The 16,535-nt window shown below is 45.4% G+C and overlaps 1 protein-coding gene across 5 annotated transcripts in view; it reads left to right on the forward strand.

The window, feature by feature from the left end:
• The first annotated feature begins 640 nt into the window (after positions 1-640).
• TRNT1 (tRNA nucleotidyl transferase 1) overlaps positions 641-16,535 on the forward strand; it is a 33,539-nt gene continuing 17,644 nt past the window's right edge. For 3 of the 5 annotated variants that reach the window (XM_073230961.1, XM_073230957.1, XM_073230960.1), the window contains exons 1-6: positions 641-698; positions 1,616-1,787; positions 8,054-8,247; positions 11,660-11,798; positions 14,395-14,521; positions 15,774-15,967. In XM_073230961.1, the coding sequence (XP_073087062.1) occupies positions 1,640-1,787; positions 8,054-8,247; positions 11,660-11,798; positions 14,395-14,521; positions 15,774-15,967 (802 nt within the window). In that variant the 5' untranslated portion in view covers positions 641-698; positions 1,616-1,639. The other 2 variants (XM_073230958.1, XM_073230959.1) reach the window with 2 other exon arrangements.

Consider the following 16,535-nt stretch of genomic DNA (forward strand, 5'->3'; position numbering starts at 1 on the left):
AGTAACTGATTCAAATCCAAGTTCTTCACTTTCAAGCTGCAAAAGTCTTCAAACCACAGAAGCTAGTGGTTACAAAGAACAGACAGGAAAATAAAATTTTCCCATTTCAAATGAACTAGAAGGTTTGGGTTTAGAATGTCTTGAACACTCTGCTTCAGTCTTGACAATGTGTTTCCGAATCTGAGTATTTTAAAACTTGTGCTGTTCACTCCTGTGCAGATGTTAGGGTATAGTATACTACTTGAGTCAAGTGCAAATCGGGAAGCAGACAAAAATAACTTGCTAACATCTACTGAGAATTTGCTCTTTGCTAGACTTGATATTTAAGCCCGGCAATACTCTAGGATAGGTTTTATTGATAATCTTCATTTCACAAAGACAGTGTCACTTCGTATGCAGTGAAGGTGGACGTCGGACTACAGCGGAGGCAGCAGAGAGATGCGGTGAAATGTAAAGTACGTGAGCAGACCGGGGTTCCCCGTGCCCTGCGGGCGCACGGCCCAGCCCGGCCAGAGCCTGCATCCGCGCTCTGTCCGCAGTGGAGCTTCGTGGGCGGGGTGGGGGTGGGGACCCAATAGCGCGCTCCCCTGGCCCCACCCACGCACTGCCGTGCCTTCCCATTTGTCGCCGGCCGAAGTGCCGGTGATGTCACGAGCGCGCCGTCCGGAAGTGCGCGTGGCGGCGGCGGCAGAGAGGCGGTGAGCGAGTCCGCGCCGCAGGGAGGGCTGGGGGCGGCGGGAGCCGGGGGTGCGGAGTGCCGCCTCCGCTGCAGCGAGCAGAGCCCGGCGTGGAGGTCGCCCGGCCCGTCCGTGCCACGTCTCGCCTGACCGCGGGCTTCCCCTTCTCGCAGCCGGGCCCCCGGGGATCTCACCGAGCCTTTTCGCTCCAGCATCTGGTGTGGGGGCAGGTCACGGCATTTCAGGGCCCGCGTCCCCTGCGGGTTTTTCTGAGTTGAGGCGGTGGAAGGAAACAAAATATGTTTCTTACCAACGTGGTCTGGGTCAGGGGAACTCGCCACCTGGTGGGAAACGCCGCTCTTTGAAACCTGCTTTCCAAGGAAAGGCGCGGTTCTCCAGTGGTTTCAGTTGGGCTTGCTTGAGAGCTGCTGCTTGGATTCCCACCTTGTGTGGAAAACGGGGTGTGGTGATGGAGAACTGGAGGCGGTGTTGTGTGGGGAAAAGCGGGCAGCAGACAAGTCGTGGGGAAATACAATGCCTGGGAAATACTGCTGGTCATAAATCTCAGATGCGTATAGGAAGTGCGGTGCTGTACACCTGCGACTACGACGTGTTCTGGAAACCAAGTGTTCCTGCAGGTGTTCAAGTGACATTTTCTGGAACCGCTGTTCTTGGCAAGACCGTATCCCTCAGGCTTGAACTGAAGCTCGATCCTCAGAGTTGTAACAGCAAGAAGCAATGTGTGAGTGTGGCAGGAAGTGCTTTAGGAATACAAAACTGGATAGTTAAAGATCTAGTTGTAACTGCCCCTCAAATTGTCGCTTTTCAGTTTTTCATCTTAACAGGTGAATGTCTCAGTTGATAGATAAAAACACCGTGTCTTTTTATTGTCCTTACGTTTTTAAGTTTCATTGCTGTGCTTCGTGTCTGTCTTATAGATGTGTGGCTGGTGACTATCCCCGATGCTGAGGCGTCTGTATCCCTGGCACAGGCCGTTCCTGAGCTGCAGCTGGAGTAGACTGTGCTTGATGAAGCAAAATCTGTTTACAATGAAGTTGCAGTCTCCAGAATTCCAGTCACTTTTCACAGAAGGATTAAAGAGTCTGACAGGTGAGAGATTAGTGTTTCTTGCCTTGGAAGTCTGTGTAAGTGGGGGGCAGAGGGTTAATGATTTTTAGCCCCCTTTCCTCATTTGTTGATGTTGAACTAATGGGGGAGAGGTCTGTAGGTAATGCCAGCTCTAGCTAGATCACAGGAAGGGGCAAGAAGTGACCACACTAGACAGTGTGGCTTCTCTGTACTTCACAGACGCAGCAGGACCAGGCCTGCTAATTTAATGAGCAGGTACATTGTCTCATTTTTTGGATGAAGAAAGAGAGGTTTAGAAATGTGAAATGCCTGGCTGTCGTTTTTTAATAACTGGAGAGCTGGGTTTAGAGCGGTGTGTTTTTAGAATCCAGCTTGTAACCACTAAGCTGTATTTTCTCCCTAGATGTAAGTGCTTTCCGAGGGAATGAAGGCAAAAGGAAGCAGGAGTTACCCTCCATTTATGCACATGCAAAACTCACAGGAACACAGGAAGTGGCTTTAGCTCAGTGCCTGATGGCTGTAGTTTGATCTTAAAACAGCTTTGTCATTCCCTCTGTCGGTCCAGTATCAGCTACTGCTCTTGCTGAAGCAGCCACACAGCTGGATTTCAAAGTTGCGGTATTTTAGTGGCACCTTCAAAAATATATTGAGATGAGTGTATGTAGAAACATGACTTGCATAGTAGTTTGTAACTCTGGCTGTCCATTAAACTGGCTTGGGAAGGTCAGTGCACATTTTAAAACATGCAGACTCTGGGGTCCCACCCCTGACCTACTGAACTGGCATTGCTGGCAAGAATGGGTGTCTATAAATTTTTATAAAAACTCTACTCTGTTAATGCTGAAGCACAGAAGTTGAATACAAGCTGCTGCTTTCTTTATATACCTTTCCTGGCTCCTATCACACCATCTTCAGTGGCAAGAGGCCTCCTGGAAAAAAGCACCAAAGGATTGGATGTATGCTGTTAACCTCTGGTGGCCTGTGTGATGTGTGACATTTCTGTGTCATGTGTGATGTTTCTGCATTTTTATTTTGGAAACAAAGGTCTGCCTATTGATTATTCTCAAGTTCTTGAACATTTTTCATTTTAACAACTGCATTTGGAGTCTTTGCCCTGATACCAAAGCTGAATTTTCTCCACCTGGAGAGGTGGAGCACCAGCTGACTGTAGTTGGATATGAGGGGAAATCCTTGGGAAGTTAGGAACTAGATAGTGTGGGAGACAGAGGGAGGGTTTGTCTTCAGAGTCTTGTACTTGAAAGATTTTGATATTTTCTAGGCTGTAGTAAAATTGGATTCTTTAGTACAATTCTCAACAATTAGAAAAATCAAATAATTGCTTTTATTTGACCTTTGCTACTCGCTAAACTCATGGGTGTCCTGGTGAAGTACAACTGACTCTTCAACAACATGAGTTTGAACTTCATAGGTCCACTTGCAAGCAGATTATTTTCAGTACACAGTATCTGTAATTGGATGTAACGCAGCAGATTGCATGGGTAAATGGTTGATAGAGATGGAAATGGAAAAATGTATGGAGCGGCCTGCCCCGTGACCTTGGTGTTCCTGGCACTGTGCCCCAGTCGGCTGAGCTAACCTTTCTTGCACATTTTAAAGTCATATCCAACTAAAAAGTCAGCTGGTGTTTTTCTTAGCCAAGGTTAAGAAATGTCTGTTTTTCTATAAAGAAAGAAAGGGAAAAGAGAAATCCCAGGTGCTGGCATGGTGAATTTCTGGGAAGACTCAGACCGACTGGAGAAGTCTCAGATGAACGTCCCTGTGCAGGGTTTCCTTCCAGGTATGCCGAGGAGGCGCAGGGTGAGCGCGAAGCTGCTGCCAACCTGAGACGGCTGCGGGCAGATCCCTGTACTGACCAAGGAGCCACCTCAGTGCAGAGGTTGGGGGACCCAGAGGCTTCTGCACGGGCTACAGATTCTCCCCTCCAGAGGCCTCTGTGCCTTCTCGCTGCTCTGGGCGCTTCCGCAGTCTCACTGTGACCCTGACTCTGGCTGCAGGGTCCAGGCGTCTGGCTCTCTGCCTGGGAGTCACGGATCTGGAGCTGCAGTGCCACTTATGGGACACTTGGTGAGGCTGCAGGGGATGGAAGGACAGTTGGGACTGGTCCTGTGAGAGCCTCTGATCCCTCCTCACCCGTACAGACCACCCAAATATGTGACAAGAGAAGTCAAGACCAGGGCAACTTAGGAGTTAGGGCCTTATTTGGACCAGAGAAATGCAGGATCTGAGAGGATCCAGGGTCCAGGTCTGGCAACTCAGAGGAAGCAGGTAGGGACCCTTTGCCCCTTGGAAGTTCCCCTCTGCCAGCGCCAGCCCAGCTCACCCACAGGCAGGAGTCACCCCGCAGGGACCTGTTGAGCTGCTCATTCACCTTCTGCTTGCTCTTCCCTGGTGGACCTTACCACCCTCCCATTTTTTTTCTGCTTTTCTATGCTTTGGTCTGTTAGTAGTAGTTACATTTTTGGGAAGGCAGAAGTTATACACAGAGTTTCGTGTGTGTGTGTGTGAAGTTATACACAGAGTTTCAACTGTGTGTGTGGGGGGAGGCAGAAGTTATACACAGTTTCAACTGTGTGTGTGTGTGTGTGAAATAATACACAGAGTTTCAACTGTGTGTGTGTGTATGTGTGTGTGGGAAGGCAGAAGTTATACACAGAGTTTCAACTGTGTGTGTGTGTGTGTGTGTGTATGTGGCATGGTGGGTGTATTTGGTGCCTTTAACCCCCCACTTTGTTCAAGGATCGAGTGTATTGTCTTGCATGAAAATAACACACAAAATCATACAAACAAAAAACACCATGGCTGTTGTATGGTAATGCCGTGCGGGTTAATACTGTATACTATCCCAGTTCTCGAATCTTAATAGCTGTTTGACCACGTGTAAAGCTAGTTTCCAGTATGTCAGAATTGGGAGGTTAGGGTAGTGTATTTTGTATTCAGCTCCTATAGAGCTTTATCACTGGTCAGTTTATTTCATGTAATTTACTTTCCTTTTGCTTGAGGACAACCATGTAATGCTAGGGGGGCATCTGAGGTGATCTCCCCACTGTACGTGATGCTGAAGTTGCAGGGTGGTGATGTGGGCCTAAGCCCCACAGCAGGTTGAGGTGGGGCTTCTTGCACTTCGCTGTGGTGCACACTCACTGCTGAGCAGCAGTTGAAGTGTTGGCTGTCAGCTGCCGAGGCGCGGGGTGTTGGCTCTCGGCTGCTGAGGCACAGGGTGTTGTAAAGCCGTCACGGTTATATTTGGAACAACAGGGACAGCTGATCACTTGAAGTTGGGGGATCCTGGAAACACTGAAGAGCAGACCGTGTTTTCTGGTGGTAATAGCCATGCGGTGGTCTTCCTGCTGGTGCCTCCCATTCACCTCTGTCTCCACACCTTTAACACGCAGGAATCAAAACTGTACAGGGGAAATGTTACTGAGAATTTGACAGAAGATTAAAGAGAAGAGACAGTTGTAAAAAGCTCTCTGACACACTAAGGCTGCAGCATCTGGAAGTGCTAATGACCGTGTTAACAGTGGCTTAGAGGTGGCAGTTGAAGCAAAGTAACATGTTTGAAATGGTGAGATTCTGTATTTTTTGAGTCTTAGGCTTAAATTCACAATGAAATTTAGTTGCATTGGGTGTTATTTCACTGAGTGTGTTCTTTACCAAATTTGTCGGAATGGGGGACTGTTTCCGTAAATGGAAGATGTCAGTGATTGAGGAAAAAAAAGACTATTTAAGCTTGATAACCCGTACTGTTTTAGGTCAGTATGAAAGCATGCCTTTCTTAGAGTATTAAATGACTGTTACTGCACCCAGGCCCACACAAGGGCTTTTATATACCTTCCTCAATTTTATCAAAATGTTAGAATTGTGAGGTTTCTTGGAAATAGTTATCCATTTCCATAGGGTGAATCAAAATGATAAATATGTCACAGTTTGTTTCCTTGTGAGCCAGGGTGGTGTAAAGATGAGTAAGAAAGGTTTTGTGCCCTGAGAAGTGGGGAGACAAAGATAGTAGCAAGCAAATTTAGTTTATTAGTATGCGTGACAATAGGCTACGCTAGCAGCTTAGGAGAAACTTACCTCCACCATCCAGAAAGGCTTCCTCACGAATCACAAAATATGAGTGTGCATGAGCTAGATCAGTGGCTCCCACCATTAGGGGCCATGAAGTCAAGTTAGTGGCCAAGACTAGCATTGAAAAAACAGAGGAAAAGAAGATAGAATAGAATGAGCTGGATTGCAAGGTATGAAGTAAGAGTAAGGGTTATTTGGGGCAACTTCTGTTTACCACATATGCTATGAGTGACTGCTCTGCAGAATGTCATCCTTAGTGTGGCCCATTGATGGCCAAGTGCTCAGCTAGATGAGTGCGCTGGGAAGGTGTTTAGCAAAAGTGACCTACGTGAGCCGAGTTACAGAGGGAAACCACAGGGAGGGTTTTGTGCTTGTAAAGTGAGGTGCAGGGTGGGGAGGGTTGAGGCGGATCATGAAGGCCCTCGGTCATTGTGTGGAGATACCAGGAGGCTGTGCTGCGCGAGGGCGGGAGGAGAGATGGCATGACCAAGCTGGGCGTGGAGATGCCGAGGCCCAGACCTGGAGGCTCGATGTGAGGGCAGCACTGGAGGCAGGAGAAAAATGAGGGTGCTCTTGTGGGGCTCTTAGTCCAGGAGGGAGACCGAGAGGCGTGGACTAGGGAGGAAGGGAGGTGGAGTCCAGGAACGCCTTAGCAGTTCTTATACGTCTGCCTAGTCCTGGATCTCTGTAAAACCTCATGAAAATTGTGAACCGACACACAGGATTTTTACATTTTCTTTGAAGGGTCCACAGATCCCATATCAAAGGTGCTTTAATAGGGATGCGTAGTCAGTGGGGCTAGGTTGGAAATGCAGAGGTAAAGGAGCATGAACCCTTGGCCTTGAAGAGGCTCAGGGACATGGCCTCCCGTGGGAGAGCTTAGTTAAGGTGGAGGGAGGGAGCGTTGATTCAGATCATTCTGGGGAGCCTGCAGAGTGGGGCTGGAAGGTGTGGGTAGACTAGGTGAGGAGGATGGCCAAGAACAGAAGTAGAGGTACGGGGGGAGGACAGAGGGGTGCTTAGGTCATGGCCCTACAGCCATGGGCCTGCAGGAACACCCCTGGTTGGGCAGTGAGGGGACCTCTCAGTGGAAGGGTTTTAGAAAGGACTTCTTATAGGATGTGGGCTTGTATCACACAGTTTTACGGTGGGTTTAGGATATGGGCCTTTGCTGTGAATTAGGTGGTGTCAGAAAGTGGGGATAAATCTGTGATTGTGTGTTTTAATAATTTTTACAAAGAAGGTAGGAACACAGTGGGAGGCTAAAATGCACTGTGGCAAATAACGAGCATCCACACACTTGAACTTAATAGGGTGGAGTCTGGGAAGGTGTTCATGTCTCCTCTGTGTTCAGCCATGATCAAACGTTGTCTGTCTTGTCCTTATCCATCATGGTTACGTAGCAGCCTTGCTGATGTGGACGTTCAGTGACATTGCTCACGTTCAGCAGGAGAACGCAGGGTCTGGTCATAGCAACACAAGGCTTAGCTGTTTGTATCAGGCCAGTTCCTGGATGTCATTCATTCTAGGTTCTAGGTGGTGACCAACACAAGGCTTAGCTGTTTGTATCAGGCCAGTTCCTGGATGTCATTCATTCTAGGTTCGAGGTGGTGTCCCTGGGGTCTTAAGGGTCTTGAGACTGGACTTTTTGCCTGGTCCTAATCCCCGGGGATCAGCTCTGGGTCTCCTCTATGGAGACCATGTCAGTACTTCGAGCGTCCATGTGGCCTGTAGAGCAGAGCTAGGAGTTGGTGTTAAACAGCATCCACAGATTACTTCTTGAAGGATTCTTAGCTATAGTATTTATTTGTTGTGTGCAATGGGAGAGACTCATGCTGTTTGACGGTTTCATAGTTTCATGCAGGAGAACACACGGTCACATCACATCCTGAAGCACGCACATGAACCTGGGAACAGCAGAGCTGTTTGCCTTACCCTGGCGATCGGATTTGTGTTGCCCACCCTGAGGCGTTGTGGAATTCTGAATCGTCTTCCCAGTCAGCAAAGAAGTCTGCAGGTTCCCCTTCTCCCTTCTGCCAGGCACTGCACCGTGGGCAAGTCACTACACCTCCATGGGCCCTGACCCCGGTTTCATACGAGCAGCTCAGTGAAATAACCGCTGCCCCTAATCAAACCTCTGTCATTGTGCTTTTGTGATTGTTAAAAGAAACACTGAAATAAATATTTTCTTCCCACAGAATTATTTGGGAAAGAAAATCATGAATTAAGAATAGCAGGAGGCGCAGTGAGGGATTTATTAAATGGAGTAAAGCCTCAAGATGTGGATTTTGCTACCACTGCGACGCCGACGCAGATGAAGGAGCTGTTCCAGTCCCTCGGCGTCCGGATGATAAACAACAAAGGAGAGAAGCATGGGACAGTCACCGCCAGGGTGAGCTAGCCGTTGGGTGGTGACTGCTTTGTCGTCTTTGTAATTTAAAAACTGTGTATTTTTTTCTTTCTAGTTAAAAAAAAAAAAGAAAAGGCTCAGTAACAAATGTCTCCTGTACCCCCTCAAGCCCTGCCTCCTCTGCGGTAGCCATTTTCAACTCATTTGTATGGTACTTACCTGTTTGTTACCTCCTCATTGCTAAAAAAAACCCTCTCTGTGCTGCAGTGTTTTTGTGGTTAATTTCCCAGTTTGAGAGGCTGTCTGTTGACACCCTGTGAGGGAGGCTGGCTTAGCCTCTGGGCACCCTGACCCCGGTCGGTGGTAGCACACGGCCTGCCTTTCCTCCTCTTCTCAGTGCTCAGACCACAATTTCGGGCTAACGTCTATGGCAGGATGGTTGGAGTGGGATGTGAGAATCGGGATGGCCTCCCCTGGGTGGCGTGGTTTGGGTTTCCGGGCAGGTTCCAGCCCTCCTAGCCATGGCCACCCCCGTGCTGAGCGCTGCAGCCACACAGGCCCTTGCAGGGGGCCCGGGACACAGTGAGCCGCCACCTCCGGGCTGGGGCCACCTCAGCCGGCGCCCTGTAGCCCCCCGGCCGCGCCGCCCGGGCCACTGCCCACACCCACCCTGGTACTTCCCTTGGCTGCCTCGTCTCAGGCCTGTTTCCTGGAGCCCATGTGGAATTCTTTCTTGGTTTATGCCCTCATTTTAATACTCTGGAACCTGAGAAAGTCTTACATGTCTGAAAATACTTTTATTTTGCCGTCACACTGGTCTGATGGTTTTGTTGTTTGTGGAGCGTGAAGCTGGGGATCATTTTCACTCCAGAATCTAAAGGCTTTGTTTTCCACCTTCCAGTGCTGCCTCTGAGGCATCTGAGCTGGTTCAGATTTCTCCCTTGAGACCTCATTTTTTTCATTCTGGAAACTTTTCTGGTCTTTTTATCTGTGGTATTTTTAATGTCAAGATGCTGTGCCTAGGTTTGTATCCACTTTTACTCCCTGTGTTAGGGCCCTTATTGGCCCTCCCACCCTGCTCTCGTAATTCCACCCCTCTGGGAAATGTCCTGTCCAGGAACTCCTGTGGTACTGGACCTGATCTTCTAGTTTTAGTTCTTGTCTTTTTTCTCTTCGCACATCTCCTGCTCTACTTTCCATGAGATTGTCTTCATGTGGCAGTCACATTTTTCTATTCTATTTGCAACTTCTGCTTATGTTTGGCCGGAGAAGCTGGGGCCTAGCTGTGGGTGCCAGGCCTGCTTGTGGCTAAATCTAAATAAATTTTCAGGTCTTTCATAGAATATTTCTTTGGAAATCTTCCTGTTTTTGTTTCAGGTGCAATATTTACTTCCCTTAGAATATCAGTTTTGACTATTCCCACAGTTTCTTTTTTTTCCTCTGAGATTTGCTGGCTCCTTAAGCCTGGGTGATCGCCTAATGTTTGTATAATGACCTGAGAGCTTTACCATAGGCGAGTGCCACCCAGTTAGTTGTGGGACCACCAGTGTCAACATCAGTAGGCCTTTCCATTAGGAGAAACCAGAGGAACCCTCTCAGGTCATGCAGGTTAGAATAAGCCTGGTTATTAGCATTTTGAAAAGCACGTGCGGAAAGGGATGGCGGTAGTGTTCACTTTGTCACTTACTCTTAATTTTCACTGTGGTGCTTCACTCCCTTGACTGACTGTGTCGGTGCCCCGAGTTCTGAGTACTTGTGCGTCAGCCTTTCTAGTCGGTCAGTCTGGTTCTCTGGGTGAGAGGGGCAGTCTGGGGAGCTAATGGTTTTTTGTTTATTCTTTTCCAAAGAGTCCAGTGCAGTTTATTTTAGAACTGAACAGGACAGACTGAATAAAAGAAAGTTTTATCTTGAACTTCCCTGAGAGACTTTTCTCCCCAGGCTCCATGATACCAATTTTAAGTTCCATCAGTGGCCTTCGTAACAGTCATAAAGGGTATATACAAATTATGTCATTTGGTTGAGGAGTGAAGTTTGAAAATGACAGTCTTTCGATTCTTTTTTCTTTAAAACAAATCTCAAAACATTTATCATGCTTAGCTCATAATTCGGTTAAATTTTTCTTTCAAAAATAACTTCAGAGTAAGAGAATCACTCACTTTATAATATTCAAAAGCAGAAGTCATCCATGTTTTCTAGTGTTCCAAGGAGTGAAAAAAAACGGTCCCACTCAACAAATGTAGCGAAATTTGTGTTTCCTATTTTGGCTTCTCTTAATGACCATAGGAAATCCTTTGTTGTTTTCATCTTTGTTTCAACATAAAATAGTATCAATAAGCTTTTCTTCCTCCGAATCTTGACCTGGTATCCAACATTTATCTTTTACATTAAAAAAAAATGAGTATTTCAAAGCTTTGCTGTTTCCTTCCTTCAGACCCTGCCAAGGGGGTTTTCCTCCCTGGAGCGCAAGGTCGGGGCAGCAGACATTCCCACCGGGCATCGCCCCGCCTGCCCCCCACCACAGTGGCTGTCCACCCGGCTGGCCTCTCATTGTTTCTTAAAGTGCTTGTCAAACTGTCTTCATATTTCAAACCCTTTTCTTACTGCTTGTCTTCAGAGGTTAACTTGTGCCCCAGTTCCTGAGTTCTGGAACTGGTTAATGAGAACCAGTATGTTTCTAGAGGAGAACATGACATTGAGAGGAATTCTAGCGCAGACTGATGATGACGAGTGCCGGCTTTCTATTCCGAAAGACGATATTCCCAGCTCCTGCCTGGCGCGCCATGCTCTGTGCGCCTGACCCTCGTGCTGGCATGCACTTCTCTTAATGGACCCCCCCTTCCTCTCTGCTGTGCCTTGTGGTCTTTACATTTTAAACGTTCTTCCCACGTCTGCATGTACAGATCCTACCTTTTCAGGGCTCAGCTCACAGGTCGCCCCGCCATGGAGCACCTCAGCTTTCCCCCGCTGGAGGTAATCTGTCCAGTATTCAGCTAGAGCTTCATTGTGACTTCAGTGAGGATCGCTGGTGAGGGAGTTGCAAGATATGTTGTTTGTATTCATCTTCTGTTAATCCTTTGCTCATTGGTAGATAGTCTATAAATTAATATTCAGCTCTTTGAGAGCTGGAGCTTTTTAATAATTTCAGAGAAGCCCGATTTGAAATGGAAGAAACAGAATACTCTGTTGTTAGGGTCCCACCCTTTGCGTCATGAATGTCAGTGCTTGCTTTTATATTTCATGGTCCTGCCTTTAAGTCATGATGGATTTATTTTATTTTCAAAGAAAGATCTTTGAATCTGCCTTTGAATGTCATGGATGTCTTTCTGATTCAGGTTATGTATGCACTAGGTGACTTTTAAAAAAGAAGATTATACCTGTCAGGATTCACATATTTTTTTCAGTCCATCCAGTGATACTGAATACTAATTTTTTAAAAACATATATTTAATCGCAGCTTCATGAAGAGAATTTTGAAATTACTACACTACGGATCGATGTCGTCACTGATGGGAGACATGCTGAGGTGGAGTTCACAACTGACTGGCAGAAGGATGCTGAACGCAGAGATCTCACTATAAATTCTATGTTTTTAGGTAATATGTGGTGACAAAATAATGTTTTTTAGTCTATCTGAATACTTTCTTTTCCTATGAAGTCTGCATCCTGGAAAGGTTCTCCAACATGAGTTTCATTAGTTTCTTCCCAGAGACAGTGTGGTGTGTCCGTTAAAAGATGACTCTAGAGCCAAAATCCCTGGGTCCAAGTTTGGACTGTATCAGCCACGATGGGGGTGTTAGTATCAGCTTCCTTTGTAGGGTTTGTGAGAATTACAGGAGTTCATAATTTTAAGTCCTTAGAATAGTGCCTGGCACTTGGTCACAGTGTTAACTTACTAATTGCATCTACAAATGTTAACATTTCAGGTCAGAAAAATGGAATCATCCACACCCCATGTTGCTCGTTTTTCTCAACACTGCCCCACATGCGTGCAACTCTCCTCCAGCCCCGATACTCCCCACCTGGTACCCAGGGTGCACACAGGGACTGACCGCTGCATCTTCCTATTGCTGAGCCAGACACAACCTCAAGTTCTTTCAACATTACATTTTAGTAATCCTCTGCAGTGAGAATCATGTTGGGAGTAGATGTGAATTATGCCAGTGTCTTCGTACATAACTGAAGCATTATTTTTTGTACTTCGAATTTTAAGCAAGCCCTTTTAAAACTTTTCAGAAAAGAGAGAAATTAAGCCATCCAGTTCTTTGTTATTCATAGAAGTAGTGAAAGGATGAAGTACAGGTTTCCCCCACTACTCAAAAGCAGAGCATTCCTATGAAACCTTTTATAAGCCGAAATGGTACAAAGGGAAGAAACAATTACCATTTCGTAAAAGTGAGAATCCTCTTCAGATTCCTCTGGGTTAGCAAAAACCCAGCTCTACTAATGGAGGTTTTTTTGCAAAGTGGTGTGAAGTGAGCGTTCATGTAGCAGAAGAAACCCTGTAATAGGATTGTTTTCAGGGGATGGTGGAGGGGGTTCCTTGCTGATCATGTTAATGACACTTCTGGAGTTTCTAGGCACATCTGTGGTCAGAAATGAGGTAAACTTTCTCCTATTTAGCTCTCAGAAAAACTTCATGAAGTAGGCATTAAACCCATTTGACAGATCAGAGACGTTAAGTAATTCAGCTCAAGTCACAGAAAGCCGTGATTTGAGCCGAGGGTTTCCAGAGCTTTGATGATTGCTGACCAGACCCCTGTCGGTGGCATGTTTTGTTTTCTCCCCATTACGTGCTCAAACTCCAGGGGTTTATTTTTTCTTCTATCATTCTGATCAGACATCATATTGATATCTATCAAACTCCAGTGCAATATAAAATCCTGTAACTAGCTTTTCAGAAGCATACTTAATGAGAGAAACCAGTATTCTTTTTCAAGATGTTATTTATAAAAGGCAAGAGACAGCTACATCACATTTATAAGTTACCATATTTTTGTCTGTCTACCCTTTTTTTCCTTTTCATTTTGTCTCAATCTGGAATCTTTTAAAATTGTGTTTTGAATCAAAATGCCGTAGAAACCAAACCAGCTTGGGAAGTGTTGAGCCTGAGCTTACCCCGTTCTGCAGCCTTTGGGGTGATCTGGGACTGGGGCAGAACTAAACGGGCCAGGGAGGGGGGCCTCCCTCCTGCGGGTGCTGCAGGGCAAAGTGTCTTGGGGACACCGACCCCTGGCTGGGTGGTGCCTGGGTCTTTGCCCCTGTTTTTCTTTCTCCTTCTCAGTCCCTAGGGTGACAGGCCTTTTCAGTTGGCCAGAGACGTGTAATTTACATTTTTAAAACCCAGAAAGTCCTGGGATAATTGGGCTGAATCAGTCACTCTACGACTAATACCTGAGACTTTAGGTGCCATACGTTGAAATCGCTTTGTCAGTATTTTTCTTTTCATTCAATATGAGGAGACATATTGTGGAAATTTCTAAAACTTTTTGAATGGATATTAGGTTCAAATGGTTCAAAATTCAGAGTTTAAGAAGCTGCATAATGAAGTCTCCCTCTCAGATTTGCCTGCCCCTGCAAACAGTGCGATCATAGTTGGATCTTTGCCATTCAGAGATCTAAAAAATGCTGTCACATAAATTTGCATTTTGTATTACTAAGGTTATATATCTTTAAAGTTTTTAATATATCCTATGTGGTCTTTTTATAAGTTTTTGTATATTAAGTAAATAAGCCATTTAGTTCCAATACTGACTGACATACATGTTTTTCTCAGTATGTCATCTTATGCTCTGCCATGCGGGCATATCTGATTTTTTGTAGTTAAATATATAAATTTTTTGAAGACTCCAGTTGTGTGTGCATTTATATTTTGTTTTCTCAGTAGTTAGGTTTAGAAATTCCATTCTAGAATTATTTTTTTGCTGTTTTATGGTTAATTTTTTAAATTGGTATTGCTGTCCTGCCCCTGGCCCACTTCATACTGGCACATTTCTTTATTACTGGATTGTTCTCTTTGTAGTTGCTTCTGTAAATGCTCCCTCATACCCCACTGTTGTCTTCACTCGGTAGTAGGTACAGATGAATGCACTTCGCTTAATTTTTACTGTTCGTGACGGTTTTAGCTGGTATTCTTGTGTTTTGCAATTCTTATTTGCTAATAGTACTTTTTCTCCCTTTTCTAATAAATAGGCTTTGATGGTACCTTATATGACTACTTTAATGGTTATGAAGATTTAAAAAATAAGAGAGTGAGATTTGTTGGACATGCTAAACAGAGGATACAAGAAGATTTTCTTAGAATTTTAAGATACTTCAGGTAAGAACTTTTAAAAATTACTTGTGTGATACAGTTGGTAATATTTGACGAGCCCACACACCTGATGATATGAATTGCACAGCAGGTCAGTGCACAGAGTGGTGACTTTCCCAGGTGTCTGCTGCTGGGGAGTTAGCAAGCTGGGGTTAAAAAGTAAGCTGTTACTTTGTATTTTCATTCACCAACACATACATTATCTCTACTCCATTTTGTGATCATCTTTTATATAGTTCAGCTTTGAATCGTTTTTTTTAAAACATCCATTATTCCTTTTGATTGAATCCCTACACTGCTCATACATTACACAAATATTTGAGTGTTTACCACAGGTGACCTCTATGCTCACACTTTGAACACAAAGCGGGTGGAGGGGTTTGCCTTCATGTGGCTCAGTCACAGCTGTCATGGGGAATCTCTGAGGTGGACGCGGGGAGTATGAAGTGGGGTTGAATGGTTTTGCGGGTAGCAATGATTTTTAAATTCTAAGCTTGAACCTTTTTAAAAAAACTATACTATTCTAACTGGCCAGTTTATGTCTGCTAATACTAATTTTTCAGTGGTTGGGATTACTCAGAATATTCTGTAACAGCTGACAGGTTTTTGTCAATATGTGTTGTTTCTTTAAACTTGAGTATTTGCAGTGTTTGTAAATAACAGAACAAAGACAGACTTAGCCAGTTAGCCATTAGATCACTAATGAATTGTATTTTAGTGACAGTAGTAGCGGAATGGGTGTACTTTAAGGCTTCAAATTCTGATATTCCAGGAAATACATTTCAGTGTATGCAAGTAGATTGAACAGATTCAAAACTTTGCTTTCTAAGTACTGATGTGTACAGACAGGCAAGCTTTGAAGGATTCAGGCTGCCCCATCCCGCTCGGGTGCCCTTACAGGCTGCCCTGCCCTGTGCATCCACTGTAAGTGCCCGTGCAGGAGCTGCATTTGGTGGCCATTCTGAGTCTCAGTCAGGGGTTTGGAGTCCAAGGGAGGAGAGAGAGGATTCTCGTTTTAACGTTCAGGGGGCCATTTAGACTTTATAGGATCTCAGGTTTCTTACCTGGGAAGAAAAGAGAAGGGGGAAAGGTGACCAGGGGATGTCTGAGGTCCCAAGATCCCTCCTTGACTTTTTAACTAAATCTCTGTTGTTTCTGATTAAATTGACATGTGGCACAGTACTGGCAAAATGAAAAACTAATTTTTCTGATATTCGCCAACACAGAGGAGATACACCCTGAGAATTTTGTGTTGTAGGTTTTATGGGAGAATTGTAGACAAACCTGGTGACCACGATCCTGAGACTCTGGAAGCAATTGCAGCAAATGCAAAAGGCTTGGCTGGAATATCAGGAGAGAGAATTTGGGTGGAACTGAAAAAAATTCTTGCTGGTAACCATGTAAATCATTTGATTCACCTCATCTACGACCTTGATGTGGCTCCTTATATAGGTGAGCACAAGTTAAGAAGTATTTGATGTTTTGGTAGTGAAACATCTGGTATATAATACTGTAAGAAAGAAATGTTTGACTAATTCTAAAAAGAGAAATGGAATGTTTTCAAACCCAACATACATGGAGGTCAGCGGAGGTCAGCTTTGTCGGTGGTAGGAAGCAGCTCACAGGCAGCAGGCTGTCATGGGGTCGGGCAGACCTGGGTTTGAATGTGGCTTCCAGCTTTGACTGCAGTTCCTTAACCATCAGCCTCTAAATCTAAAATATCTAATGGAAGGGCTGAGAGTACATGTCAAACATTTGGAAGACTGGCATACTTTGGAAAACTTGGGTCGACTTGCAATAAAGACAAAATTATTTTAAGAAGGGGGTGGGGGCTCTGTCAGTGGGTAGTCAGGAATCTGGAGTATGTGTCCCTTGGGAATCTGACCCTGCCATCAGCGTGGCCTCTGGACCTCCTGGTATCGCTTAGTAAGGGAAACACACAGTATGGGCGACGACAGCGAGGGCGGTTTCCCTGTGAGCTGGAGCATCAGATCGGACCAGTAGTGAGGGGTAGCGCCAG

This window comes from Manis javanica, chromosome 3 (genome assembly GCF_040802235.1).
Source record: "Manis javanica isolate MJ-LG chromosome 3, MJ_LKY, whole genome shotgun sequence".
NCBI classification, from domain to species: Eukaryota; Metazoa; Chordata; class Mammalia; order Pholidota; family Manidae; genus Manis; species Manis javanica.